This window comes from Phaseolus vulgaris, chromosome 2 (assembly GCF_000499845.2).
Source record: "Phaseolus vulgaris cultivar G19833 chromosome 2, P. vulgaris v2.0, whole genome shotgun sequence".
Classification (NCBI taxonomy): domain Eukaryota; kingdom Viridiplantae; phylum Streptophyta; class Magnoliopsida; order Fabales; family Fabaceae; genus Phaseolus; species Phaseolus vulgaris.
In genome coordinates, this window is record NC_023758.2 from 24,970,413 (window position 1) to 24,998,208 (window position 27,796).

The window sequence follows — 27,796 nt, forward strand, 5'->3', positions numbered from 1 at the left end:
CTATGCGAGAAATGGTTATCTAGTGTCAGGGAAGATGACCCAGCTTAGTGTAGTACGACTACGTATAGGCGCCCTGTGCGTAAAACTGATGCAAAGGAAGTATTTGGCAAGGTAAGACGCCCTAACTTTTGTGTAAGAACGACTACCAAGTATAGACACCCTGCAGATTGATTTGTTATGACTAAGTGGTTTAATTCAGTGTCAGGTAAGACAACCTAGCTCAGCGTAAGTATGATTACCCGGGTATAGGCACCTTATGCGTAAAGTTGATACAGATTAAGTATTTAGGCAAGGTAAGACTACCTCGCTCGGTGTAAGAACAACTACTCGAGTACAAGCACTCTGCAAACTAATTTGTTATGGCGAAATCATTTGATTCAAAGTAAGGAAAGACGACTTAACTCGGTGTAAGAGCGACTGCCCTAAGCACTATGCGATTTGGTTTGTTATGACTGGAAAAACGTCCTAGCTCGGAGTAAGTCAAGTCGTTCAGTGGTGAGTTTGTTAGATTTGGTACATGGTAAGTCAGGCTAACACGGAGTGTGAACGATCACCCGAGTTTAGGCGTTCTATGAAATTATTAGATGATATGTGGTTAAATCCTTTGATTATATATATGAATAAGGCGGTTGGGCGCAGAGCAAGTGTGATTATCCGAGCAGGCGCTTTGCGAAGCAAGGCTCAGAGAAGTCATGATAGGCAGTCTTTGGCCCAGTTTGCAAAGCAAAACCTATGCAAGTGAGTATAGGCTCGCCTTAGCTATGGATTTATAGTTCTTCAAAAGGTTAGTTCTCTCTCAAGTGGAAACTCCACGGTTTTTCATGCTTAGATTCACCTAAGTTGAATTCTTGTTATCTTTATTACTTCATGCTCAGGATGTGGAGACGAGTTAGTGTAAGTAAGGTATCCACATGTGTATTGATAATAGTTGTTATTTTCATACTTAAGAATTCGTAAAGGTTTTGAGTAACTATACATGACAAAGTAATTTAAAGGCCTGAAAGGAGAAAAACAAAGATGTTAATAACATAAAGTCACACAATGTTCAAAGGGTAAGCAAATTGTAGCATATTACAAACCATTAAGCGTTCAAGTTAATCATCCCTTAGTTGGCCATCAACCACGATTTTACCCAGACCGAGTTCGATGAAGTCCAAAGAGGGATGAAGTGTTGTTGCTTGTTCAACAACTGCCTCGAATCCTACAAGGTAGGATTAGGCAACATCTTATTTAAAGGAATTTGTGGCTTTGGCAAGAGTTTCATCTTTGAGGGTCAACTCCCTTTTTAACTTGTCAACTTCGACCAGCAGTGTGTTTCTTTCTTCAGCCAGGCTAGCTGCCTCATAGGCTTGATCTGCTACCTACTGAGCTCAGTTCCTTGCCTCCTTAGACTTTTCAACTTAAAGTCATTCGGCTTTTTGAAGTAGGCCCTTTGAATGTTCGAGCTCAGAATGAAGGTGTTCTATCTTTTTGCAGAGCTCCAAATTCTCTAGGACATTTTAATCTTTTGTTGCCTTTCGAGCTCTTGTCTTTGAAATGGCCAAGCATCCCATGGCAAAAGCCTGCCCGATTTGCTTCATGGCGTCACGATATAGTTGATCTTCGTTGTGGGCCATGAGCCTGTCTTTGTAGTTGCTAGGCAGGAAGGTGTGTTTACCATAGGTGGGGACGCCGAAGCTCGGGATCCCACAAGCTCTTCCCCTTAGAGCTCTTCCCTTCGCCCTCTTGGATAACAATCACATCTCGGGACGGAGCCTAGCCTTCTGAATGAGCAACATGTTGAGGAGGAGCTCGTCCATCCGAGTGAGAATGCTCAATGGGGGCAACAATTGCCTTCCTTTTTTTTTGGAAAACAAGTCCCGAAGTGGTATCCTCATCTTGCTTAGTCGAGGCTTGAGTAGTAGTGGCTGGAGCTTTTTGTTTTTGTGCTAAGGAATCCTTGGGCATGTTGGCTGCTGCCCTCATCCTTTTGGCTATCTCGCCTAGCTCCTTCTTGCTGATATGGGACAACATCGTAAAGAAAATAAGTAAATGGTTAGTAAATGGTGGTAGGGTTATTTTCACCAAGAGTGGGAAATAAGGAGTACTAGTATAAGTCTTCAAGTCACGGGAAGGTACTCTTTGGATATTAGGTAGGAGGTTTTGAAGACAACCTTCAAGCTTGTCAAGAATTGGCAGATCCCTTAGTCTTTGGGTGATAGCTCTTCCAGGCGCTGAGCACTTCGAAATTTGGCTCGGAGGTCAAATATAAGAGAAATCCATCCAAAAGGGCTAGATCTCCTGTGGAGTCTCAGAGTTTAACGAACTTACCTTTGAAGTTTTTGTATGAAGATTGGAAGAAGGTAAGTAAAGCTCTTCCAGGTACATTATTCAAGGACACCCATAGTTTGCTACTTACGTGTTTGGTTTCAAAGAAGTATAAAAAGACTTCAATAGACGGTGATATGCCAAACTGAGCACATAGAATAATGAAAGTGCAAATGAATGTCCATCTATTAGGGTGTAGCTGGGCAAGGACGACATTGAGCTCAGTCAAAAGCTCTTTTTCGAAAATGGACAAAGGGAGATGCAAGAGGACCTTTTTGAAAAAGGTAGCATAAAAGAAACAGAACGGACCCTTGAGGTCCGAGGACTAATCGCAATAGATGAGTTTGCCCTCTCTACACTCTACGATTTTACATGACTCTCATGTTTCTTACTCATCATACAACCATTCTCTTTTAAATCTCTTAGGCATTGATGGGTGGTGTAGTAAGAGGTTTCTTTCAAAAGATCTTTTTTAGCCCAGGGGTACAAGACGCTGTAATTCATTGTCAAACATAGTTAGAATAAGCAAACACAAACAAAGCATATATACTTGATTGAACAAATCAATGGTAAAACAAAAGCACATTCCATGCAACATCATCAGCCAGTTAATCATTAATGAAGACAGGAATTACCTGATTGACACGAGTGGACATGTATGACGATGAAGGAGAAAGCGCGAAAGAACTTCAACGAGCAAGAACACCAGAATGCGAAAGTTGCATAAGAAAGTTGAAGTGAGTTAAATGGATGGTTTGTGCTAATGAAGTTAAGTTGGATACCTGGTAACGGAGATGAGCTTGGCGCAACGATGATGGTAGAGGCACGAGAGTGAGAAGGCAGCGTCAAGGAGAAGCTTCTGAAGCAAGGAGAAATGAAATAGTGTGGCGCTAAGTGAAACTCGTGTAAGGTATATGCAAAAGGTGGAATTTGAAACGGTAAGGTTTTCTCCACCGTCGATGTTGCACCACGTGTACGCTCTCGATTAAGTGTGGTGAGACGTCTCCTCATAAATGCTTCGTTCACCGCACCTCACGTACCGCTGGAGAAAACATCACGTCAATTGCCAAAACGCTAAAAAGTCTCTTCGCCTGGTCAAGCTCGACTCAAGCCTGGGGGATTCCGTATGAGCCTGAATGCTTGAAATATCGGTCCAAGCATTTGGCTATGGTCAGCTCGGCTTTAGGCCCAAAAGACGGGTCATGGGCTCGATCCAATTTTAATGGTAAGCTCGGTAAAAAATAATTAAAGAACAAAAAATATTAAGTTTGGTCATATGTTATTATAATGCATACGTTAGTTAAATATATATTTATGAATATACAAGTTGTTAATTAAGTAGCCAGCACCCGTGAATAAAGGTGCACGAGATTCTTTTCTGTTGATAGCACAGTGAGTAAAGGTGCCTGTAGACATAATATCTTTATGTTATATATGCTTTAAGTTGAGATTATATTCTCGTGAGTGAAAGTTGTTAAAGGGATAACTATAAAAGAGACTTGAGACCCCAAAAAAGGTATGCTGTTTTTTAATACTTGAGACTGAAACTGTTTACTATTTTGTATGCGATTTAATCATTAGAGTGTAAGAAACAGATAAAGCCCCTTCCTAGTAGAGCATTGTTCCAGTGCACCAAGATGATAGACTAGAAGCAGAACTCTGCATTCAGTCCAACCGAATGTCGACCGACGAGAACAATACAAGCCTCATTGACCCCACTTTTCCAACTGGCTTAGTAAAAAACTCGGAAAACTTTTGTAGCATGACATAAGACGTTCCAAGGACAAGTATATTTCCCTTGGGAGTCTCTTGTTTGACCAAAAAAGTGTAGCTACAACAAGATAGAGGCCATATGCCGAAGTTATTTTAGTATACCTTTCATTCTGGATTTCTGTAACATTAAGATAAATTATGGATTGATTTTTAGTTTCACATATACAGAGAGTGAAAATTTTATAAATGAACATATCAATTTGCGTTCAAATTCAATCTATTATTAATGTAAAACTTGATCAAATCCAACCATGAACACAAGATTAATTGGAAATGGTGTTATCCAGTAATATCTATATAAGCACTGTAACACTATTGCCTCATTATTTTTTATTTCCTCGATGTTTTCTGTACACTAAATTACAAAAGAATGGTTTTGAAGGGTATTATGAATTCTGTCAAACTAATCTTCCATAGACTCAAGTTCCACTAGCAGGATTTAAACGCTGTACTACACGTTCAACGCATACTTTATGTTTATGTAATCCATGCCATTCGTCACTTGAAGACTCGTTCATCAGTCGAAGCTTGGCTATCTGATTATGCAGTGCCTCCAAGTTAACTAGAGGAACAGTTGTTGGTCGCCCATGAGCACACTGAACAGAAAATTCCAAATTTGTCATGAACACTGCCTTTCCTGTCTTAGATACACAAACGTGGAAACGTATATCTCTTACTTGGAAACAAAGCGATGTATGCTTTAGCTCTTCAACTAGAAGGGAACATTCTGATGGTAGCAATGAATCCCCAAACATAATTGCACCTTCAAAAACGAGCATTATTGATAAAATTAAAGGAATATTACCGATGACTGCAATATTCCCTTACAAGATGAGAGGAACAGATGGGAGTTTCATTGCATGCTAAATGAAGGAACAATGTCCTAATTTCAGAAAATAGGAAGACGTTTCCCACGAACAGGGAGATAAAATAAACGTATCAATACAGCTTTTGCACATAATTATGTACAGAGCTTAATTTACTTAACTGCAGAAATGAGCCTAGATTTGTATAAGGAAACATGCAAGCACAAGAAGACTTTCCAAACTCCTGAGCATGTATTGCAGGGGTTAATACGGTTACGCACCTCTGCATGCCTTCGAATTTAACACTCGTATGACAGAGGGTGGCATTGTTGACGATCCATCAGTGTCAGCAAGCTGGAAAGGTAATGATATATTGGAAGTTAGAAAAGAATAAAATGTCTGACTATTACGGAGACGACTTAGAAAGGAATTTGATCAGGATGCTTATAACCTGCTGAAGAAATTCTAAAAGATCAACATCATTTAATTTGACCCCTAAAATACACGGTACCTACAAGTTGTTATTAAAATCAGTAATATGCAAAACATGCATTTAAAATTCAAAACTAAATAAAAAAATTAAAATTTTAAAATTTTCTGCTAGTAAAAAGAAAAATTGAAGGGGAAAAAAGAAACAAGTGTTGACCGCAATAAGTGTGATTGTCGTTTGTTGTCTTTTTATAATATCCAAATTCCTGCAAAGGCAATCAAAATTATAAATTAATAAAACATGAATAAAAAATTGGAAGTTTTTAGACCTAACAAATTATTCTATTGTTCAATTTTGAACCCAAACAATGGTTTAATTGGTAGGAAGAGAAATCTTATATGATGCAAGCCATGAACAATAAATATGCTGTAACATAGATTATCTACTAACAACCTTGGTCAAGGTAAATATACAAACTCTAAAGGGAAGCAAGAGAGGTATACCTTCTAAAGGACTCCGAATTTTTAGCATGAATGTTGCAGATCCAGCCCCAATCTTTAATCTGTTCGCTATAACTATGAAGTAGTTGATAACCAATCTCTGGCAGTACCTGTATCATGCATCTTACTAGCAGAGTAAGAATTTTAAGATTTGGAAAAATGTCATAATCAATGTTGACATCAAATTCTCTAATTCATAGGGTGCATACCAGTTCCAGTTCAGCATGTAGATAGGTTACTGTTTTTGCTTCTCCTGACAATACCTAAGTATTTGACTAGTTTCATGAGTAACACTGGAGAATATTTGTGATAGACTCAGTATGAACAAGTTTACCTTTTGACGCAAGTCTTCCAGTCTGATTCTTTCATCTGCTGCATGCTGTAAAAGGAGTACTACTATTAAAGTTACCCCAAATTTCCTCCTTGGGTTCTTACTGATTAGAAAAATGTGCATTTATTATATCTGTTAGCAGGCATTTCTGAAGCTTTATTTATTATTTATAGTAATGAACTAAAGTCAAGCTGAGAGGTCCAACATAATGCATTAAGAGAGAGAGGAGCAATGGGTCTATATAGAAGAGGAAAAGGATGTTGAGGAGAGATAGTTGTGTAGTGCTAAAGTGAGTATACCTGTTTGAAAGGATACGGTAATTCAGAGTTTAATAAATAGTTGTGGGTTACGTGCTTTGAGCAATACAGGTTACCCGGATTGAATTCTATTAAAATATCTGTTTCTCCTAGGTATATCTTGTCCTCCAATCTTTGGGCTTAAAAATGATGAAACTGTCTGTAATGGTGGCACATATAGGCACAAGGGAAATCCCTAAGCTACCTAAGTTTGGTCTTCCTCATGGCTCATCAAACCATCACCCTTCTTTACACCCCAAGGAAAAAATGCAGATAAACTAAACATGCAGTGTGAATGTGTTAAATAGTAAGGACTAAGAGTTTGTTGTAACTGTCCAACAGCTGTTAGAACTTTCTAACATTGTCATCCGTAACTAACCAACCTAGATACAATGATATACACTTATAAAGAGATACTCAAGAAGAGTATTCTCTTGCAATGTTGCAAAATAAATATAGGAACACTGGTTTATTGTGTCAAGATGAAATTGTATACATGTAGGAAAATATAACTAGTGTTCCCGAGTAAAAGTATATTTGCCAGTTTGCAGGATGACAAGCAGACAAACTTTCAGATACAAGGAATTGCATGATTTCTAATAGAGCTCCTGGCTATTGACATTTCAAGTCACAGAAGCTATTGTACTATTGTTATCATCAGTTTAGCATCGTTTCATAAAGGACTCAGTGCACCTAAAAATGAAATTCAACCATACTGCTATAATATGCAATAGACAAACCTGATCAATAACAGCAAGGGTTCTGCCAGCCACAACTGGAATGAATTTTTTATCCACCTGATGCAAAACTTTAGAATCCTCAAGACATTTCTTACTGATAGTTTCAGGAATCAATGAATCTCCAGCAAGATGCAAGAATCCAGAAGAAATGTCAAGTATATTGTTTCGACATTCAATATTAGCCGGTTTATCATTCTTCTGTGCAAAGGTCATAATAATAGTCAGATCAAATAGACATCCTCCATACGAATAATTGTCGTCTATGTAACATCATAGGCCTCTAAAATATTGACAACATAACTGTAATATTAGGTGAGCAATTCCTCCACTTAGTCCCAAAATCTATGGAATCTTGCACATCCTTAGAGCACAATTCTGAAATACCAGATAGTAAGGGTTTAATAGAAGGTTAACCACTGAATTCAACTATTGATTGATTGTATTAATATGAAAGAAATAGCAAGCATGAAAATATTCAATTGTTGATCATATAAACATAAATAAATTTCAAGCATAACCCAAATAAATAACAATTAACATTTTTTATGTAGAAGACGATGCAAGTAAAACAAAACTTCCATATTTATTGGCCTTTTGATTTGGGCAGAAAATACTAAACACATCCAGCTTTACATAGCCTCAAGAAATTAATTGTAACAAAACTAAAAATTTTAGAATTAAATAAGTAGCTCAAAATAATCTGTAAAGACAAACATGCTACAAAGAAAAGGTTCGGCAATCTGAATATATGATTCTGAGCCATAACCAAGGTACTTCAAAGGAGCTCATCTTGTCATATCAGACATCAGTTTTACCAACACATTGAACTTACCCCCAATTGGAGCACTGTTTTGAATGTTGAAACTCTCAAGTTCTTCAATCTCTGTTATGTCATTAACCTGCATAGCACCCAGAACCTCTGAAGTTTGTTTCACATTGATTCTAGAATCAGTGCAAAACCACAAGGGTCAGTATGAATTTATTCCCAACATTTAAGCAGCTTTTATGAAATAAAATATCATCCTACTTGAATTCTTGTAATAAGAGATCTTTAGTGCTTTGGTGATGAGCAACAGGAGGCTGTTGATGATATTTAGAATTACTAGCTTCTGCATATTCAAAAGCATTGGTTCCAATTTGTGCTATTCGGAAATGTTGCTACATAATAAAAGGGAACAAAGGAGAAAAATAAAAGGAAGAAAATGAAAAACCTCCATGATTGAAAGCAGGGTTATACACTCGGTCAATCTGTCTTTTGGCTTTTATTTCTGAAGGATGATTTAAAGAGAAAAACCTCCTTTTGCTTCTATAAAAAGGAGGAGCTGAAATGCTTCTTCTAGATCTTTCATGATTTCCTTCCAAAATTGAATTTCTAAATTGATCTGTTTTGCCTTTGTTCTTGTTAGGCCTCTTGCAGCTTTTAAAACATGACTTTGGCAACAGCCAGTCTAGCTCCTTGTTTAACATATCTGACCTTTTTGTAGAATATATGTCACTAAAATCAGGGCAGTCAACTCGTTTGTTGAATATTTCACCAGAATCACCAGCAACATCAAAATTAAATCCAATATTTGCATAACTTGATGCAGAGTGATGCTGGTTGGTATTCCATGACATATTGTAGCTGAAATTGAACTCATTTTCTCTTTCATCTAAACGTTTTTTATGATGGACCCATTTAAAGCATCTAGATTCTCCTCCAAGATCATCTTTAATATCAGTTGTACGATAAAAACCCAGTGCATGTGCTTGGGATGAGGATTTTGGGTAGAGAGGATGGCATTCAAAATTGGATGACAGATCATCTGACTCAGAGCTTCCTATTCTTGATGCTGAGTAGCATAAATCTGAAGGGAGACAGTTTTCTTCAGCCAATTCTCTTTCAAGAAAATCGGAATTTTTTGACATCTTTAATTTTTTTTTTACTTCCGGATAGGGATGGACATATAAATCCTTACCACTTCTATAATCCTCCCCAGTATTCTTCTTGCTACAAAAGCTATCAGTTTGGAGTTCATATTTATCATTTACAGATAAATCTTTCTTAGGCAGGATACTTCCTAGTGTAGAGCATCCCCTTATAAAAGGTTTCTGCAAATCCCCATTAATATCTACATCATAACTGTACCCATCGTAGTTATAGTGTAAATCATCTTGAAATGATTCACTGATCACATCGGCTCCTTTATGGAATTTTCTTCCATGTGAAGAACTTGGTTCATCAAAAGGTACATCATTTAAATCCTTACCACTTATACAATCCTCCCCTGTATTCCGCTTGCTACAAAAGCTATCAGTTTGGATTTCATATCCATCATTTTTTACAAAGAAATCTTTCTTGTGCAGGATACTTCCTAGAGTAGAGCATCCCTTTAGAAAAGATTTCTGCAAATCCCCATTAATATTTACATCATAACTGTACTCATTGCAGTTAAAATGTAAATCATCTTGAAATGTTTCACTGTTCACATCAGCTTCTTTATGGAATTTTCTTCCATGTGAAGAACTCGGTGCATGAAAAGGTACACAATCATTTAAACTTTCTATAGCTGGTATTTCATCATAAAAAAGGTTATCTCCTTTCAATGAACTGCTGCTATCACGCATCAGCAAACCGTTTGGCCTTCTTGTCACAGTGGATATGCACTTGGCATGTGAATCATCATCCAATAAGTTGCCAGAATAACCAGTCTGAAAAAGAGAGTCTCCAATACTTTGTTTCTCTTTGAACATCGCGGCCTCCATGTAACCAATGGAGGTTCTAACATCTTCCCTGTTAGATTGATGATAGTTACCTTCAATTAGCTTGTCCGAAGTAGAAAAGAATAGATCTAGGCAATCCTTACGATTTTGGTTTCTAAACTTTGATATATCTGCATCAAAGATGTATGGCAACAATCTTCAAAGGTTAAAAGAGAAAGCAAACCATTGTAGCATATAAATCATTAAAGCAATGTTTTTCTGCAAAATAAGGACCTTATTTTATCTTAAAAAATATATAAGATGAAGACAAAACCACAAATGTGAATGGTTAAAAATGATCAGACTAAATTACTGCAACTGTAAAAGAAACTATTTGATGATGAAAATTACAAACTTTACCTGATTCGTCTGAAATGATGTTGACATATGCTTTCTCTTGTTGATCTTCTACCATGTATGCAGCTTGAATGATGGGCTCTACTGCAAGAATCTCAAATAATAGAATCATTAAAATTAGTAATTCATTGAACTATATATCAATATGATGCAGTGAGAGGGTATACCAGAAGCTATGTTTTCCTCCCAGAATTGTTTGATGACCTTCTCAATGAAATTTAGAATAGGTGTCCAATCCTTAAAATGTGTGGGAAAAAGAGACAATCACATTTATGCAGCGTGCATGGTTGTGATAAAAGAATTCATAGCAAAATTCAAATATGGGAAAAAGAAAGTTCAAACCTTCTGGTCATTGTTCCTTGGTGGAGTTAATTTACACCACCCAAAGTACATGAAGTATAATATAAAAGCAAGAAACTACTAGAACCCTACAAAAATCATTTATGGAAACAAGAATGCATTCTCACCGCATTGAAGTACTAACAAGATAAAATGAGACACGAAAAGGTAAGCTAAGAAAAGCTTACCTTGAATTTAACATACGTTTTTGATGGCTCAAAGGCCAAATCATACATAGATCGGGGGCAAGTTAAATTCAAGAGATAAGCTGGACCCGTCTGACACCTGCTTCTCTTCTTGTTTCGGAACTCATTATCAGTATTCCATGATTTCAGATGTTCAAACCTGATAGCCAGTTGATTCAGAAGCTTATGAATTGGGCCTTTGCAAACAAATTGCGAGTTAACATCTTAACATGTTAAGGTCAACAGTAAAAATGTTTAAAGCATTTGATTCTTTTCAGACATCAACAAGTCCACTCTGCCAATCATACACAATTAAAAACGGTATAGTCACATGGATACAGACATACTGCAGGACCTGCAAAAATGCATCAAAATTTAAGGGAGATGACCCAGAAAGAATCTACACGCAAGGGTAACATGAAATAGACAATTGCCTTTTTATATTAGAAACATGAATCACCTTCATATTTAAAGTATTGCAAGGATTGGATATATATCCAGAGAGCTTTATGATATCATTTTCAACTTCTAAATAATGAAGAGAGCTTGTGACCTCTACCCCAAAGCCACTGGTTACAAGTGACAGAGGAGAAGAAGCAGAATGTGTGCAGAACAGTTCATCCTCTCTAAATGTAAGGTATAAGAGAATGTTAGTCAACCAAAGAAAAGAAGATGAAAATTGTTTTGAATGGATATAATATACCTTTCAATATCAACAACTTTGAAGGAAATATTTGGACGCACAAGTGCAAGCCGCATTACACATTTCTTGATTGATTGCAGTACCTTATTGGGACTTCCAATTTAGAGATGGAATTCACGTCAATCCAAAAAATTTGAAACATAGTCATAGAGTTCATACAAGGTAACTACAACTTCAGAATACATATCACTTGTGTGGTAGGACAAGAGAAGAAGAACCTGGACAGTATGCATTTTCTCCGAACTGGTTGATTGTAAAATAAATCACGGACAACAACTAAAAGATACAAGGCCTCAATTAGCAATCAAATCATTGTGCTAGAAGGATCAGAAAAAAAATCATCATCAAGAAAAAACTTTCTATCCAGATAAATGTAGTGCATATGGGCAGAAACTGAAGATTTCTCGGTGATAAATTATAAGAGCAAACAACTTAAATACGAACAATGGGAAAGATTATTTTCAAGTGGAGGGACTAAGACAGATTAAAATTTGTCTAAACAAGCAATCACCAAGTAGAAGATTTCACTACAGTGGCAATCCACCGTCCTAATTAACAACCATTCCATTCAATGGATGAGACTTAACAAATAAAACTGCAATCTCAGCAATGTGTGTGTGTGTGTCAATGCAATGTCCTAGTGTCCTATATTTTGGAAATTAATCATGTTGGAGTCTTTGGCCAGGCTGGACATCTAGAGTGGATGTCGAAGCCTATGATTCATAGATCTTGAGCATGGCTCCAAAGTTATGATTAGTAGCAATATCAACCAGTCAAAACATGCATTATCAACCAACCAACTACAAAAGACTACATGATAAACAATTGAATATAAAATTTAGCTCAGAATTCAAAATGGCAACTATCTTTTGTGAAAGAAAAGAGGAAGTGAAGGAAGATTGAAGAATCCCATAAACCCTAGCTAAATAAAAGCTGCAAATAGCATTAAGTAAAGCTAATATACCTCCACCAACTAACCATGAAAAGCAGGAAATTTATGGAAATATCTGCTAAAGGATAAAAATCGTATACATGTACATATATAAGAACCAAAAGAAAAATGAGAGAGCTATAAACCATAGAATAATAATCTCAGATCTTAATTAGCTTGCATTGAAAATGAAAAGACAAAAAGGAATCACTGGAAATAAAAGGATTTTCACGACTCTAAATCCTATCATGTAAGAACCCATCAAATTTCGGGAAAAAGAAAGCCATCCAAGTATTAGTTTCATTCTCGGACATGCAAGGAAAAAAGCAACTGTCAGATTCACCACAATTACTACCTGTGGTACCCACTTCCTTTCTATCATCATCAATGCCGAGATATAAACACTTGCACCCCTGCAGTCAATTTAGAAACGTAAACTTAAACAAAACTTACATCAATGGCAGCTATAATATAATTCATGTTTCCCAGAATAAAGCATGGGACGTTCTGCCCACCTTCAAAACTTTTTGATATCCATTTGGCCTTCCATGTGTTCTTGTCACAATTTCCAGCACAGAGACATCAGAAATGGAAGCCAAAGCCTCCCCACGGAAACCGAAATTCTCACTCGTAACATTGAGGTCAACCAAATTAAGAAATTTTGATGTTGCTGCTTGTTCAGTATACATACATAACATTATCAGAGGCAGCAAGGAAACTCAAATTCATGGAAGAATAAAAAGAAGGCTCCTCTTTTCCTTTGCATGTAATATAACCTAACAAAAGTCACTCATCATAGCTTCTTGGATCTTGTGATACATTGCAACAGACTACAATGGTCTGATTACTCTAGTTACTTTTATTAACTAATATTTTAGAATCGAATAACCAAAAACTCCTTTTAATACAAATTTCCCAACACTGATCGCAAGGAAAGCTGCATATACAAACTACAAGAATATGGAAATTAAATAATTTAACAACCTACAATAAACTCCACAAAAGAAAATTGAGTAAACAACCGGCAAGGTCAATACATATAGAAGATTTTATCTTATAAGTAAACTAAGCATTATAACCAGGAAAATCTTAAAACAATAAAATATCTATTGGCGGCCTTCTAATCACAACATTTCTTTTTTACTTTTAATGAACTTAAAGACATATAATGATAGTTCTGCGTTCAGGAAACGACCACCAAAAAATGGAGCATGCAGGCACATCAAAGAAAGAAAAAGAAAACAAAGAAATGCATACCATATCTTTCTCCCACCAACTCAAGTCCATCTCGAGTAATTCCACTTCCTACAAACACATTTATCGAAGCCATAAAGATATAGCGAAACCTAAAAGTGCCAAGTAGCTCCGAATTTTGAGCACGATAAATAAACAGACGTTCATTTCTGTAAATAAAACGAATAAAAATTTACCATCATCAACTACTTTCAAACAGCATTTCCCAATACTAACAAACACTGATACCTGAAAAAAAAAACACAGCTCAATCGGTATACCCCGAATTCTCGAAGCTAATGCACTTTTCACTTCTCTCTCGAGTGATACCTTTGTGGCACGAGCATCGAGGCTATTGAAAACCAGTTCCTCCACGACGCGCGTGAAGTCGAACAGGAAAATGCCAGAACGAAGTGAGCTGCGCACTGTCTCCGGCAAAGGCTTTATGCTGGCCATCATGCTCTGCCGCTACGATTACGATGAACATGCATGTTCGATCGCTTCACCGGCTCCTAGGGTTTCTGATCGAACGGTGACGTTTGATCGGGGAAAACGTCTTGCTATTTTCGAATTCTGCACTGAATGGCGGTTTGAACCTGCAGGAAGGTGCGTACTTTATATACGTTGAGGTTATGATAATATCACCCGCTGATGATTTTGCGTGGGACAGTCAAATCGTATCAACTTCCTCTGGAAATCTAGTGACAGCACCTTTACTATCAAGTAATACAAAAGGCTGATAAAAAAAATCAAGTAATTATAATACAAAATTATCAACAGAATTTTAATTATCACGCTTACTTTTCAAATAATCAAATTTAATGATAAAATATTCATGATTAACATCATGTGAGTCAAACCTTGTTTGAAGTTTCCACAAAGATTTAATTTTCAAATTATTTGATTATAAAAGCCTTCGCACCATGGTTCATCAAGTTAATTGAGATGGTTTTATTTAACATTGACCTTTGGAGTTATTTAGATTATGATTTTACACAACATGTTACAAACATTATTTTAATAAGTGAGAGTTAAATAAATAAACATTTTAAAAACTATAACTGCATCAAAATATATATGAAGTGAAACTTACAAAAAAATATAACCGAATACAATATAATTACAATAATGTGTCTATATCATGTATGATAATTTAGTGGTAGTTTGAGACATTTAAAAATATTATTTATAACTTTTTTTTATGCGAATTAAGGTTGTAATTTATATAAGAGAAAATTGTTTGAAATCTCACATCAACTAGAGACAAATATATTTTATAATAAGATTGAATTAGACTTAAAATTCACTCTTTAATATGGTAACAAAATTATTTAATATTTATCCAAACGAAAGTTTGTTGAGCTTATCAGATCATCCATTATTGAATCATTCATAAATTCGTAAATGTATAGTTTCACACATGAGTTAGAGAATTTCGGCGTGACAAAATAGGTTGAAGGTACCACATCTCGAGATAAAAACATTTTATAATATATAAAACATCACCTTATAAATCGATTTTATAAAATTGACTTAAGCTTAAAGTACATTTCTTAATAAGAATCATTTAAAACAAATTCAAAAGTGAAAAGAAGAAAAAATAGAAAGTTTTTTCTTAAAAGAACTTTTCTTAAATATTTCTTGAATATTTTTTTTTATATTTTGAATTGGATTTGAGACCCATGAGTTTGAGTTTGAGGAAGGTATAATGAATTAACCTAAGTTGGATTGGAATGATTACATAAAATTATTGAAAGGTTATTGATGAATTTTTCCAAAGAAATTTAAGGTAAGTTTGCAAAAGTCATATGCTCTGAAAAGTGACACTTTGAGGTATTTGTGGATATAGTTTGACTTATAAGATGGATCTTGGGTGTTTCTTGAAGGAAGATTGCAAGTTATATGATGTACTTGGTGGAGAAAGGTGGTTCTTGGAAGAATGTGATATAGTAGGTGTTTGGTGATGTTTGGTTAAGTGGTGTCAATATATTTGAAAGAATTCTTAACTAGACTTGTGTGGAAAAGGGAAAGGAATGAGTAAGGAAAACAAGAAAGAAGAAAGAAATCGCAATAGTGAAATTGTAAAAAGAGTATTCAATGTGACTAGCTCAAATGGTCCATGGTGCTTAGTCTTGGAGCATGAATGGTGCTTATAATAATTCAGAATTTGGTTCCATTCTAAAGTTGATTTTTTATAAATTTTATTTTCTTATAAACTATTTCTTTTGCTAAAAGAAGTGGGGGGCAAAGCATCTATTCTCGCTTTCTTAATTATATATTCTCAATTCTCATTTTTTTTTACTGGGAGTTGCATTTCACATACATAATATTATTAAGTAAAAAAAAAAGACAATCCTAACCATTTTAAATCAGATTATATTTTGTTTGAACATATTTATTATATGAGAAATAGAAAGAAAAATATATAAATTTCTTCATTAATTCAAAATTAATTAATGTACAAATTAAAAGTAACAATAGAAAAAGTAAATGCATTTGAAAGAGAGAAGTAGACAGTATGGTAGTTCGGAAGTAAGGTAGAAAAATTAGTTACAGTTATTGAAAAACGGAGAAAAAAAAATCGAGGATGGAGTTATGATATTGAATCTGACGTAGTTGTGAGTGATTGGCGTGTGTTGGCTTGCGTGCTTCTGTGTGAAAACAGAACTCGTCCAAATTCTTTCACTTTCTCACATTTCTAGTAAAAATTAAAAAATAAATGCAAACACCAAACTAACAATAGAAATAAAAATCAAAAATGAAAAATCTTCGGTTTTATTTTTGCTAGCTCAGCTTCTGGATTTTCTTCCCCAACGCCTTCGCCACCGTCCTCACCACCTATTCTTTTTTATCTTCGCCAAAACCCTAATTCACACGTCGCCATTTTCTCTGGAGTGCTCCATAGGATCAGGTACTTGTGGACCTCCTTCTTTGTTTCTCCACGTTTCCAAATTCGATCCTCAATCTCGTTGAATTCTGACAGATTCCTTGTAATTGGTTTAATCCGGATTCAAGTCTTGATTCATTTGTTTTCTCAATTTAATCGGAAACGTATAGACGTTTAGAATTAAATGTATGTATGTGCATGAATACCAAACTCTGCTGACCTTGCTGCTTTCAATATATCTCTCCTCTCAATTCTAATTGCTTTTGCTATTTGCAGAATCCACGTGCCATTTATTAACGGCTTTTTCTTTTGTTGTTCTGTTTTCCGTTTTCATAATTCAGACAAGTTGAATCGATTGTGCTAGATTTTGATTTTGGTTTTTTTTTCCTGGTTAGGAACTGAATCGCTGGAATAGAAAATTATGATGGTGATGATTTGAATTTTCATTTCCAAAGCCCCACCATCTTAGCTAGGCTCTTGTAGGGTTTGTTGAGAATCTTGTAGTTTTTTTTTTAATTCTTCTTTTGATTGCTGATGTGAGTTGGATTTGAAAGTTAGATCGAGACATAAGAGGAAATCATTTGATTCTGAATGGATTTGGAATGCTTGTGAAGATTTGTACATTGTTTTCTGAGGAGAATTGAATTAAATTTTACCAGAGGAGTATGGAGAATGTGTGTGATGTCAATCACTTGGATGCTGATGTTCTTTTGCCTCCTCGTAAGCGTCTTCTTGCTGGATTGAAAAAACAGAGCTCAGATGGTGATGCTGCAGCATCTCCATCACTTGTTGTTACTTCTTGTGTTACAGTTTCTGAGGCTGTTTCCTCTTCACCGTCTTCCTATTCCGTTGAATTTGAAGCCAGGCTTAAGAATTTGTTGAGTTCTCATCCCACTAACCCTAACCTTAGCCCCGAGGAGGTTGTGGAGGCTTCAAAGGCTGAAGCAGTGGCTGCAGTGAAAGCTGCAAAGGCTGCAAGAGCTGCAGCTGAGGAAAAGGCCGAGATTGCTGCAAAAGCAGTTGCAGCTGCCAAGAGAGCTTTAGATTTGATTGCCTCTTTCTCTGAAGAGGCAATGAGTGGCAAGGAAAGAAATCCGAAGAAAAACAAGCTCAAGAAGCATCTCCCAGTTCATTTATTGTACAAAAAATACCAACAAATTGAAAATTGTGGGACAGATGAAGAATTGGCCCAGAAGTTGCATCGGGCCATGAACAGTTCTCCGAGAATCTCAAAGAATTCTCCAAATTCAGACTCAAAAGGCAGGAAATACAAAAAGCCTAAGAACTTTTCGAGTTTTGAAATGACTCCGGTTTCTAATTCCCATATGGTAACTGGACAGGATTTCTTATCTTTGAACAATGGGCACGGAACCGTGGGTAAGGTTGGTTTTGAAGGTTCCCTTCAAGAAGTGTGTTCAAGCAAGGAAGATAAGAAGGGATTCAGATATGATAGATCTAACCAAATGGTGGTAATAGATAATGGGGAAGCAGAGTCAAGTCAGTCAAAGGAGAAAAATTCAGAAGATTTGTCTTCTGTAGGTAAGAAGAGAGGAAGGGTGAAATTAAAGAAGTTACCCTTAAGCATTTGCACTTCCAAAGATAGGACACAGACAAAGGAAGGTGTGAGAGCTAGAAGTGTTCCGTTGACTGAAATGAATGCTGGTAATCATGTTGGTAATAAACCTTTGTTTCCAATGGAGTCATCCACTGACAGAGTGATGCCAATTGAGGCTACATCAACATGCAAATGTCAGGAGTTCAAGACCCCTGCTTGTAACAAACAAAGTAAAGCTGTGCAATCATAATATTCAGATTAAATTGAGATAATTGGGGGCTAGAAACTACTATTACAGAAGTTGATAGCTGTGGTAGAAATCATCGGTTTTTTTTTATATATATGGTATTTTTTCTTCATCTTTGGTTTTGTAATGAATTTGAACTTACTAAATGTAAATTTAGATTTTTAGCTGTTTGTATTACTTCTTTCGGTTTAAAAGTTGTATGTCAGGATAATTTACGGAGTTTAGTTAGGAAGATGCAATGAATTGAACAGCTTTACCATTGTGCTGTTTATTCCATCCCGCATTTGCATTGAGAATAAAGGAGAACCTGTTGTCTTCTATTTAAGTTATTAGCTTATCTGTTGATTGTTCCTCATGCTATGTTCAAATGTTGTAAATACTGATGATGTTCTCCTCGTGCTCGGTTCAAATGTTCAAATGTGTAAAAACTTGTACAGGCTTAATATTAATTTTACATTTTTAATTAATATTTTACCATCTAAATGATTCTGACTTCTTAAAAAAAATATTTTGCTTATTAATTATGAAAAAAATACTATTTTCCTTATTTACTTTACATTTAATATTATATAATAAAAAAAAGTTTAAAACCAACATTTTGCACGAGATACTTAATGATCAAGAAAAAAAAGCTTACCATTTTATAGAAGTACTATTCTGTTCCTATATAATAGTATTTTTAAGGAAATTTTATTCCTTCTTATTTATAAGCCTATTTATTAATTCTAACGTAATAATTAATTATATTTCTAATAAAAAAACTGCTCTGTGGTTATTCTCTGGAAGGAAGCATTTACTTTCAGCATTAAATATGTAAGTTATGAAACCTTTACTTCAAAAACTATTGAAAAATTTATCCAGTACATCTTTTTATGATGCAGTCAGTCACTTGTAGTAAATGTTATTTGTTGAATGCAAGTATTTAATAAAATTGCATTTATAATAATATGATCCACCAACTGATATTGATTATTCTATTGAGGGTATAGGCAATATAAATATATAAATTCCATTCTTCTGACAGCTACTGATGGATACAATATTGACAATTTGTTTACTTGATTTAGAGGGAAATTATATTATATTATCATGCTCTTATTTTTACTGTTTTGCTTTTATTCTTCTCCTTTCTTCCTAACAATTTTTTTTTGTTTTATTAGACAACTCATTGTCTTAAAACTTTTCTAACATTAATATCTTATTTACCCTAACATTTCATTTGCATTTGACTGCTCTTTTCTTTTATTCCAATGGAACTTGAATCTGATACTTATAACTAAATTGATGACTAAACTTCAAATTTGGAGATATTTGATGTATCAATAAAATAAATAGATTTCTGCATTTTATATAGTTAAGTAAAACATTTCAAAAGTATTAAATTAAAGTAGACATTACATATAACTCTAAAAAAATCTATCAGTATAAATATTATGTTATTTAAATTATATTAATTAGAATCGGACTAATTCAAATGAAAATTAAATTCAGCTCATAAAATATAGTGAATCTTTCTTTCTATTTTAATTGGAAGCAATAATCACATTATTTTATGTATAAATAATTTATACAAAAATTTAAAAATATTCACTCCTTTTTTTTAGCATAGTACTTTTAAAAGAGTTTTATTTTTATTTAAATATAATTAAAATAAAAAATAATTATTTATTATATTACTAAATTAAATATTATTTTATAAACTAAAAATTTATTAATATTTAAAGTAGTTTATATCAACTTTCACTTTTATATATATATATATATATATATATTATTGTAATGAAAAAAATATAAAATCTAAAAAATATTTTTTATTTCATCAAAAAGAAAACCTTAAACTGCATTAAAAGTAATAGAAAGAGTAACTATTGTGTTTTGTAAACCAAAACAAATGTCATGTTTCCAAAGAAGTATTTGTGAAATTGATTTTGATTAAAATTAACTTTAGAGTAAGCTAGCTTAGGTTTGAATGTTTTTATTTTAAAAATATATATAGCAATAAATTTTGTAGTATGTTTATATTAATGATAAGAATCTATAATGAATACAAAATCACCTTGAAATAATTTTTTTTTATTGATTCAAAAATCAACGAATTTAATGCATTTAATATAAAAAATAGTTTAAATATTCTAACTCAAGATTAATTTTAATAAACTTGTAACAAATTCCTAAGCACAATTAAATATGTAAATATTTTATGTAAATTATATATTATTGTAATTTTAACCTATGAAATATGAAGCCAATTCGAACTAATGTATTGTCTTTTTTAAAGAAAAATGTGTAAATAAAATGAGGAATATGAATTTTGGCTGTGTGGGTTGGATTAAGATAATTGAACACGTATTTCCTTATATGTTATTATGCTATATATCCTTCACCAAACAAATCCTATTGGTATTATTTTTAAGTTTAGCTTTTAAATAATCATTGCCTGGTTTGGGAATTAGTAATCCATTATAATCTCGCATTTTATGATATAAGAATGTAGTTAATTATCTGAGATTGAGACATAAATTAATTTATTCAATATATATCTTAATTTAGTTAACGAATTTATAAAAATATGTTTGGCTCTCCTGGTGGTGTATTTAAATTAATACAGATATTATAGTTAATCTTATATTACTCTGATATACAAATATTCTGCACAACCTATATTTAAGTGACTTTTATTTTATATGTCCAAAATGTTGTGGGTGATAGTTAAAATATCTTGGTAATACATAGTATAATACCTTTATTTTTTTAACCTCTTTTTATAATATATTGATTGAAAAATACTTATAGATCATATATATTAAAATCTTACTATAAAGCATTCAATATTATTATTAATGCAAAGTTCAGTTATATTGTAATACCAATGTCAAGAAATATTTAATAATAATAAATGCAAGGCTGGTTATTATTATTTGTTTTTATATTAGTTTTAATTAGTTTTAATTTTTTTTTTATATTTTTTATTTTTCTTCTCTTCTATATTACTTCTATTTGTTTTTGAAGTCTAACTGATTTTTTCCCCATCAATTAATAAGTGACTAGTATAGATCATACAAGTAATTAAAATTTGAATAGATGTAAGTTTTTCTTTTTGATTTCAAAATCTTCATACTCTTCCTCTTTTAATTTTATTAGTGAGTATTTTAAGGTTTTATCAGTTTTGTCAATTATTAATGTTATTATTTCAATTTCTTTATATTTCAATAAATGATTTGATTATCTTTCCTTGTATTTTTATGATATTAGTGTGATTTTTTTTTCTCATTGCATGAAAAACAAACAAATATTAAATAAAATGAATTATTTTAAAGTATACATAGACAACAATTGCACAATAAAAAAATAAATTACCTATAAAAAACTTATTATTGTTTATGTAATAATTTATACAATAATATTATGTATTCCTTTACCCTATTGATTATATTTTATTTTTCTCTTTTATTAAAATATTATAAAATAGCAGTTGTCATGCAATAAATGATACTATGGAAAGACACCAATTTAAATTTATATTATATTATATAAATCATTGTAAAAGTCATTATGAACAGAATTTAGTAATCATCAACGCTAAATAACCAGTTTATACTGCTAATCACATGTTATTATTGATATCATTTTAAGGTGATTATTATAAAAATTAAATATTATTGGTCGTTGATAGAAAGTACCTTTGTTTAATATATTTACACATTAACAAACTATTTAGTTTCGTTAATTTTGTCATTTAAAAAAATTACTAATATTAAATTTATTCTTATTATGAATAATTTATAATTTTTTATCATTATTTATTTATAAAGAATATATACTCGTAACATTTTAATAGAGACAAATAAAAAAATCTATGCGTAAAAACTATGAAATATCTTATAACGGTTCAATTTGTTATAACATTTTATAATTTATAATAAAAACATGAAGGAGTATCATTAATATAAAATTATAATATGTAATCATTATAATTACATCAACCTACAACTTTTTTTTTTGACATTACTACTATAATATATTATCTCTTGTAAATGAAAGAAAAGGAATATGAAGTGTTTGATTTATGAACTAAAATGTTTAAGCAAGATTATATATATATTAGAGATATAAGTATTCAGTTATTTAACTCAATGTTAATTAGTTAATTATCTGTTTTTAGGAGTAAAAAAAATATTGATATTACTGTTGACAAATATTGATTTTTCCACTTCTCCTATTATTATTATTAGAATTATTGTTAGTGTATCTCAATAACATTTTTAAATAAATAGTTTATATAGTCTAATTTTTTATGGATTTGATGACTTACTATATATATTTGATTTACAAACTTAATAAAGTCATTTATGATTTAAAACCAGCAAAGTTATCTCACAAACTTACAACTACTCTTTTGGAGCACAAGAACTCTTTTGGAGTTTGATTTTTATTTCAATAAATATTATTTTTCACTATTTACCTATTAGCACGACTCTCATATTTTTCACCTATTGATATATGTTGAAGATACTATTATCATTGACACCTCTATATCTATTATTTAGCAACTCACTCAAAAATTGCACTTTAATTTTTCTCTCAAGCAAATAAGTAAACTTGACTACTTTATGCTTAATAAAATCAACTATCTTTTTGATAAGACAAAAAAAAAAAAAAACAAAGATGACTGAAGTTCAACCTATATCATCTCCTATGGTCTCATCTAGCAAACTATCTAAAATAAGATAAATTTTTTTTATCTACTCTGTACAAATGAGTAGTTGGAGCTTTGCAATATGCTACTCTTACAATACTTGAAATCAATTATGTTGTGAACAAAGTCTGTCAAATTCTTTGGACATTCATTGGATAATTGTCAAAACAATCCTAAGATACCTTAAGGACATTCTTTCTCATGGTCTTCACATATGCAACCAGTCTATTTAATTCAAACTTTCTTATCACAGTTGTGTGTGAGCTGATTGGGCATAGAAAGTCTACTTCTAGATCTGCAGTATTTTTTAACCTAATCTTATTTCTTGGTGGTCTAGAAAGCAGTGTATTACCACAAAATCAAACATTGAAGTTGAATATCACAACTTAACTTAATCTTCAACTGAAATTAGTTGGATTCAAACTATAATAAGAATTATATATTTCTAATAACAAAAGTGTCGAAGAAAGAGGTGCTTTGTTTCTTACCTATTCTTTAGATTGATCCGTCACAAAACATATTATGGTTTTGGATCAACATCAACCGTAACAAACCCTACCAACCAGATATCACACAATGATACACCAATTATTCTCCAATAATCAATATACCCATTTATTTATCTTATACAAAGTAAACTAAATCTTATTATTAACACTATATCATTCATAGGTCTTTTTAGTAATTACTTTTGGAAAGAGCTTTATCTTCAACACGAAGTGCCAAAAGCTAGCTTTAATTTATGTAATTTTTTAATAAACATAAAAGTAATAATTCATTTAATCTTGAAAATTATGTAATCATTAGGATTTATGGACATCAAACATAGTTAGTACTATCAAATTATCATAAAAACAAATTATAATATAAAAAATATAAGGAGCAGAATTATAAGATTAATGAGTGAAATATTAAACAAGAAAAATATTTAAAATACTAACAAAAATAATAAAATTGGGTAAAAAAATATGAAAATTGATTAATATATTCTTACTAGAAATAGTGTTGGTCTCCCAAGGTGGAAGATGGTGGTTTGTCTTACAAGTCGAGTTATAACTTTGAGATATGATTATTGAGTTTGTCAAAAACAATGAGGAAAAATTCACCTATAGATGTTTCTCTGATGCTCCATTCAATAAGAGCATGAGGAATTATAATTATATAAGTGAGTATAAGAATTGAGTGAGTATTCCCTATATGTTTGACATGTATTTATAGCCCCTTTTGAATTTTGACTGATATATTCAAAAGATATTTAAAATAAATAAGAGATATATGATTAATTATTTAATATTTATCATTCAATAAATTATTACTATATAAATATCCAAGTTATATGATCACCTTATTTGATTGGATTACACCCGATTTGATTGAATTTTATATATTATGCATATTTTTTGTTGAATCAAGTGTGATCAAAAGCTTTGAAGAATTCAAATTCTAGCGTTTGATGGAAGGCTAAAGTTGCTGCTGTGTTTTAGAGTAGGATTTGGGTAATTTATCTTTGTAATCCACTCTTTGTTGAATCTAAAGCTTAAGTGTTTTCAAATCTTTTAAGTTTAAAAGTGTTTTTCAAACTAAGTGGAAAACAACCTGTTGTTTTGTCGAAACAACCGATTGTTTTACTCTTAGGTGTTTTTGAAAAGGTTGAAAACTGTTTTGGTTGGTTGACTTGCTGTTAAACCAAAACAATCGATTGTTTCGTGAAATCAATCGATTGTTTGTTTGAAAATCCTAACAGAATCTATTTCGTTAGTTGAGTGTGCTTTAAATGATTTTCAACAATGTCTATCTCTTGGATATTTCTTCTCATTGTTCTATAGGTTGTCTTCTTTCTAAGCATGATGAATCTTGGTTATGGCATAGAAGAATTGCTCACATTCACATGAATCACTTAAACAAATTAATCTCAAAAGATCCTGTGATTGGATTGCCCAAGCTTAAGTTTGAGAAGGACCACATACGTGAAGCTAGTCAAAAGGGGAAACAAGTTAAAAATTCTTTCAAAATTAAAAATGTTGTTTCATCCTTAAAACCCCTTGAGCTGCTCCATATGGATTTGTTTGGACCTTCAAGAACCATGAGTCTTGGTGGAAACTATTATGCTCTTGCTATTGTGGATGACTTCTCTATGTACACATGGACTCTCTTCTTAGAATCAAAGAGTGATGCCTTCTCTGCCTTCAAAAAGCTTGCTAGAAGGTTACAAAACACAAAAAACAACAACATTGGTTCTATAAGAAGTGATCATGGAGGGGAATTTCAAAATGAGAAATTCAGCAAATTCTGTGAGAAGATGGGGATCCTACACAACTTCTCTGCACCAAGAACTCCTCAACAAAATGGTGTGGTGGAAAGAAAGAACAAATCTCTTGAAGAGTTAGCAAGAACCATGCTAAGTGAATCCTCCTTACCCAAGTATTTTTGGACTGATGCTGTTAGCACATCTTGCTATGTGATGAATAGAGTGCTAATAAGGCCAATCTTGAAGAAAACTCCCTATAAACTCTTCAATGGAAGGAAACCAAACATCAGTCACCTAAGAGTGTTTGGAGGCAACTGCTTTGTTCTGAATAATGGAAAGGAAAATCTGGGAAAGTTTGATGAAAAAGCTGATCTTGGAATCTTTATTGGCTATTCCCTAAATAGTCACGCATATAGGATCTACAACAAGAGGCTCATGACTGTAGAAGGATCTGTTCATGTGGTCTTTGATGAAGTTGATCGCAAAAGCATTCAAGTCTCAAAGAACAACACAAAAGAGGATGATCAGAACATCAATCTGGAGAAACTGGACTGTTGTGCAGAAAAACAACAGGTTGATTCATCGAAACAACCGATTGAAATTCTGCGGCAGAGTGAGTTACCTAAAGAATGGAGAATACCAAGAGATCTGTCAGTGGAGAACATCATTGGGTAGATAAAGGAGGGTGTTTCTACACGTAGCTCTATCTCAAACTTCTGCAGGCACACTGCTTTTGTCTCTCAAGTTGAACCAAAGTCTATTGAAGAAGCTCTCAAAAATGAAAAATGGGTGGAAGCTATGCATGAAGAGCTGAATCAGTTTGCTAGAAATGATGTATGTTTTCTGGTTCCTAAAACAGCTGAGATGAACATCATTGGATCTAAATGGGTTTTCAGAAACAAGCTTGATGAGGCTAGAGTAATTGCAAGGAACAAGGTAAGGCTAGTTGCCAAAGGCTACAATCAAGAGGAAGAGATTGACTATGGAGAAACCTTTGTCCCTGTTGCAAGATTAGAAGATGTGAGGTTGCTGCTGGCTTTTGCTTGTATGAGTGGGTTCAAACTGTTTCAAATGGATGTGAAGAGTGCTTTTCTCAATGGCTTCATCAATGAAGAAGTGTATGTTGAGCAACCACTGGGTTTTGAAGATCAACAACATCCTAATCATGTCTTTAAGCTAAAAAAGGCATTGTATGGGCTTAGGCAAGCTCCAAGGCAGTGGTATGAGAGGCTTAGAAATTTTCTTTTGTCACATGGCTATGAAAGAGGAATGATTGACAAAACTCTCTTCATCAAGAAGTCAAATTCTGAAATTATCCTTGTACAAATCTATGTTGATGACATCATCTTTGGTGCTACACAAGATAGTTTGTGTGAAGAATTTGTGGCAGCTATGCAAGGTGAGTTTGAAATGTCTATGATGAGGGAAATTTCTTTCTTTCTTGGATTGTAGGTCAAGAAAACAAAGGATGGAATCTTTCTATGCCAATCAAAGTATTGCAAAGAAATTCTCAAGAAGTTTGAAATGGAAAGTTGCAAGGAAGCAAGCACATCTATGCCTTCAAGTTGTTATATGGATGCAGATGTTGTTGCAAAAGGGGTAGATCAAACAAAATATAGAGGTTTAATTGGTTCCTTACTCTATCTCACAACAAGTAGACCGGATATCATGTTTGTCGTATGTCTTTGTGCAAGATATCAAGCAAATCCAAAGGAATCTCACTTCAAAGTTGCAAAGAGAATTCTTAAATATCTCAAAGGAACAACCAATGTTGGTCTATGGTATCCTTCTGACTCTCCTATACACTTAATTGGTTATTCAGATTCTGATTTTGCAGGGTTTAAGCTAGACAGAAAAAGCACAAGTGGCACTTGTATTCTTCTTGGACCAAGTATCATCTCTTGGCATAGTAAGAAGCAAACTTGTGTGCTCTTTCTACTGCAGAGGCTGAATACATTGTTGCTGGAAGCTGCTGTACACAAATTCTTTGGCTTAAACAACAACTTGCAGATTTTGGATTGAAGATCAGCAATGTTCCTTTGCTTTGTGACAACACAAGTGCTATAAATCTCACCAAAAATCAGATTCAACATTCAAGAACTAAGCACATTGAGATTCGCCATCACTTCATACGAGATCATGTGAACAATGGAGATTGTGAAGTGAAATTCATTGAAACAAAACTGCAATTGGCTGATATCTTCACAAAACCACTACCAAAAGAAAGGTTTTTCTTCTTAAGAAATGAGTTAGGCATTCTTGACTCTCAAAATCTCTCTTAAAATTGTACTTCAATTCTATTTGTGAAGACAAATAGGGGGAGAATTAGTTGGTTTTTGTGTTGTCTGTCCTTTATAATATGTTTCAAACTTTTAAAAAAACACCAAATCAATTCGAAAATTAAAAAAAAAAAAAAACAGCAAGACAATATAAAAGTGATGAACAACACGAAATCAAGAATCAACATAAAAATTAAGATGAAAAGAAGAA

The 27,796-nt window shown here is 33.1% G+C and overlaps 2 protein-coding genes across 7 annotated transcripts; one reads left to right on the plus strand and one right to left on the minus strand.

Annotated features, from left to right (window-relative positions):
* Positions 1 to 4,279: 4,279 nt before the first annotated feature.
* Positions 4,280 to 14,403, minus strand: LOC137811036 (DNA mismatch repair protein MLH3). Of its 5 annotated transcripts, none has more exons than XM_068612593.1 (25): positions 14,004 to 14,403; positions 13,871 to 13,922; positions 13,698 to 13,745; positions 12,956 to 13,110; positions 12,796 to 12,853; positions 11,728 to 11,785; positions 11,510 to 11,602; positions 11,267 to 11,432; positions 11,146 to 11,161; positions 10,810 to 11,030; positions 10,450 to 10,519; positions 10,286 to 10,366; positions 8,395 to 10,056; positions 8,211 to 8,292; positions 8,016 to 8,125; positions 7,485 to 7,558; positions 7,184 to 7,378; positions 6,151 to 6,195; positions 6,026 to 6,079; positions 5,820 to 5,926; positions 5,533 to 5,581; positions 5,338 to 5,397; positions 5,168 to 5,240; positions 4,758 to 4,843; positions 4,280 to 4,676 (listed from the first exon to the last, which is right to left on the minus strand). In XM_068612593.1, exons 1-25 carry the CDS (start codon positions 14,130 to 14,132, stop codon positions 4,500 to 4,502), a joined length of 3,921 nt encoding a protein of 1,306 aa, XP_068468694.1. In that variant the 5' UTR covers positions 14,133 to 14,403; the 3' UTR covers positions 4,280 to 4,499. The 5 variants fall into 5 exon arrangements, 4 of the variants coding, with proteins under 4 accessions (XP_068468694.1, XP_068468693.1, XP_068468695.1 ...); XM_068612592.1 differs by having other exon boundaries at positions 7,184 to 7,381; XR_011081018.1 differs by having other exon boundaries at positions 4,344 to 4,676; positions 5,820 to 5,943.
* A 1,894-nt stretch (positions 14,404 to 16,297) lies between these two features.
* Positions 16,298 to 18,638, plus strand: LOC137811037 (uncharacterized). 2 transcript variants are annotated; one of them, XM_068612596.1, is made up of 2 exons: positions 16,298 to 16,584; positions 16,956 to 18,638. In XM_068612596.1, exon 2 carries the CDS (start codon positions 17,226 to 17,228, stop codon positions 18,363 to 18,365), a length of 1,140 nt encoding a protein of 379 aa, XP_068468697.1. In that variant the 5' UTR covers positions 16,298 to 16,584; positions 16,956 to 17,225; the 3' UTR covers positions 18,366 to 18,638. The 2 variants fall into 2 exon arrangements, with proteins under 2 accessions (XP_068468697.1, XP_068468698.1); XM_068612597.1 differs by having other exon boundaries at positions 16,416 to 16,584; positions 17,220 to 18,638.
* Positions 18,639 to 27,796: the final 9,158 nt, after the last annotated feature.

Excerpts from the sequence above, each read along its gene's own strand:
- LOC137811036 (XM_068612592.1), bottom strand. The coding sequence starts at position 14,132 with ATGATGGCCAGCATAAAGCCTTTGCCGGAGACAGTGCGCAGCTCACTT. Across the intron at positions 11,786-12,795 it reads AAAGGAAGTGGGTACCACAG|TTGTTGTCCGTGATTTATTT; the intron begins GTAGTAATTGTG and ends TGTATCTTTTAG. Across the intron at positions 10,520-10,809 it reads AAACGTATGTTAAATTCAAG|GATTGGACACCTATTCTAAA; the intron begins GTAAGCTTTTCT and ends ACACATTTTAAG.
- LOC137811037 (XM_068612596.1), top strand. The coding sequence starts at position 17,226 with ATGGAGAATGTGTGTGATGTCAATCACTTGGATGCTGATGTTCTTTTG.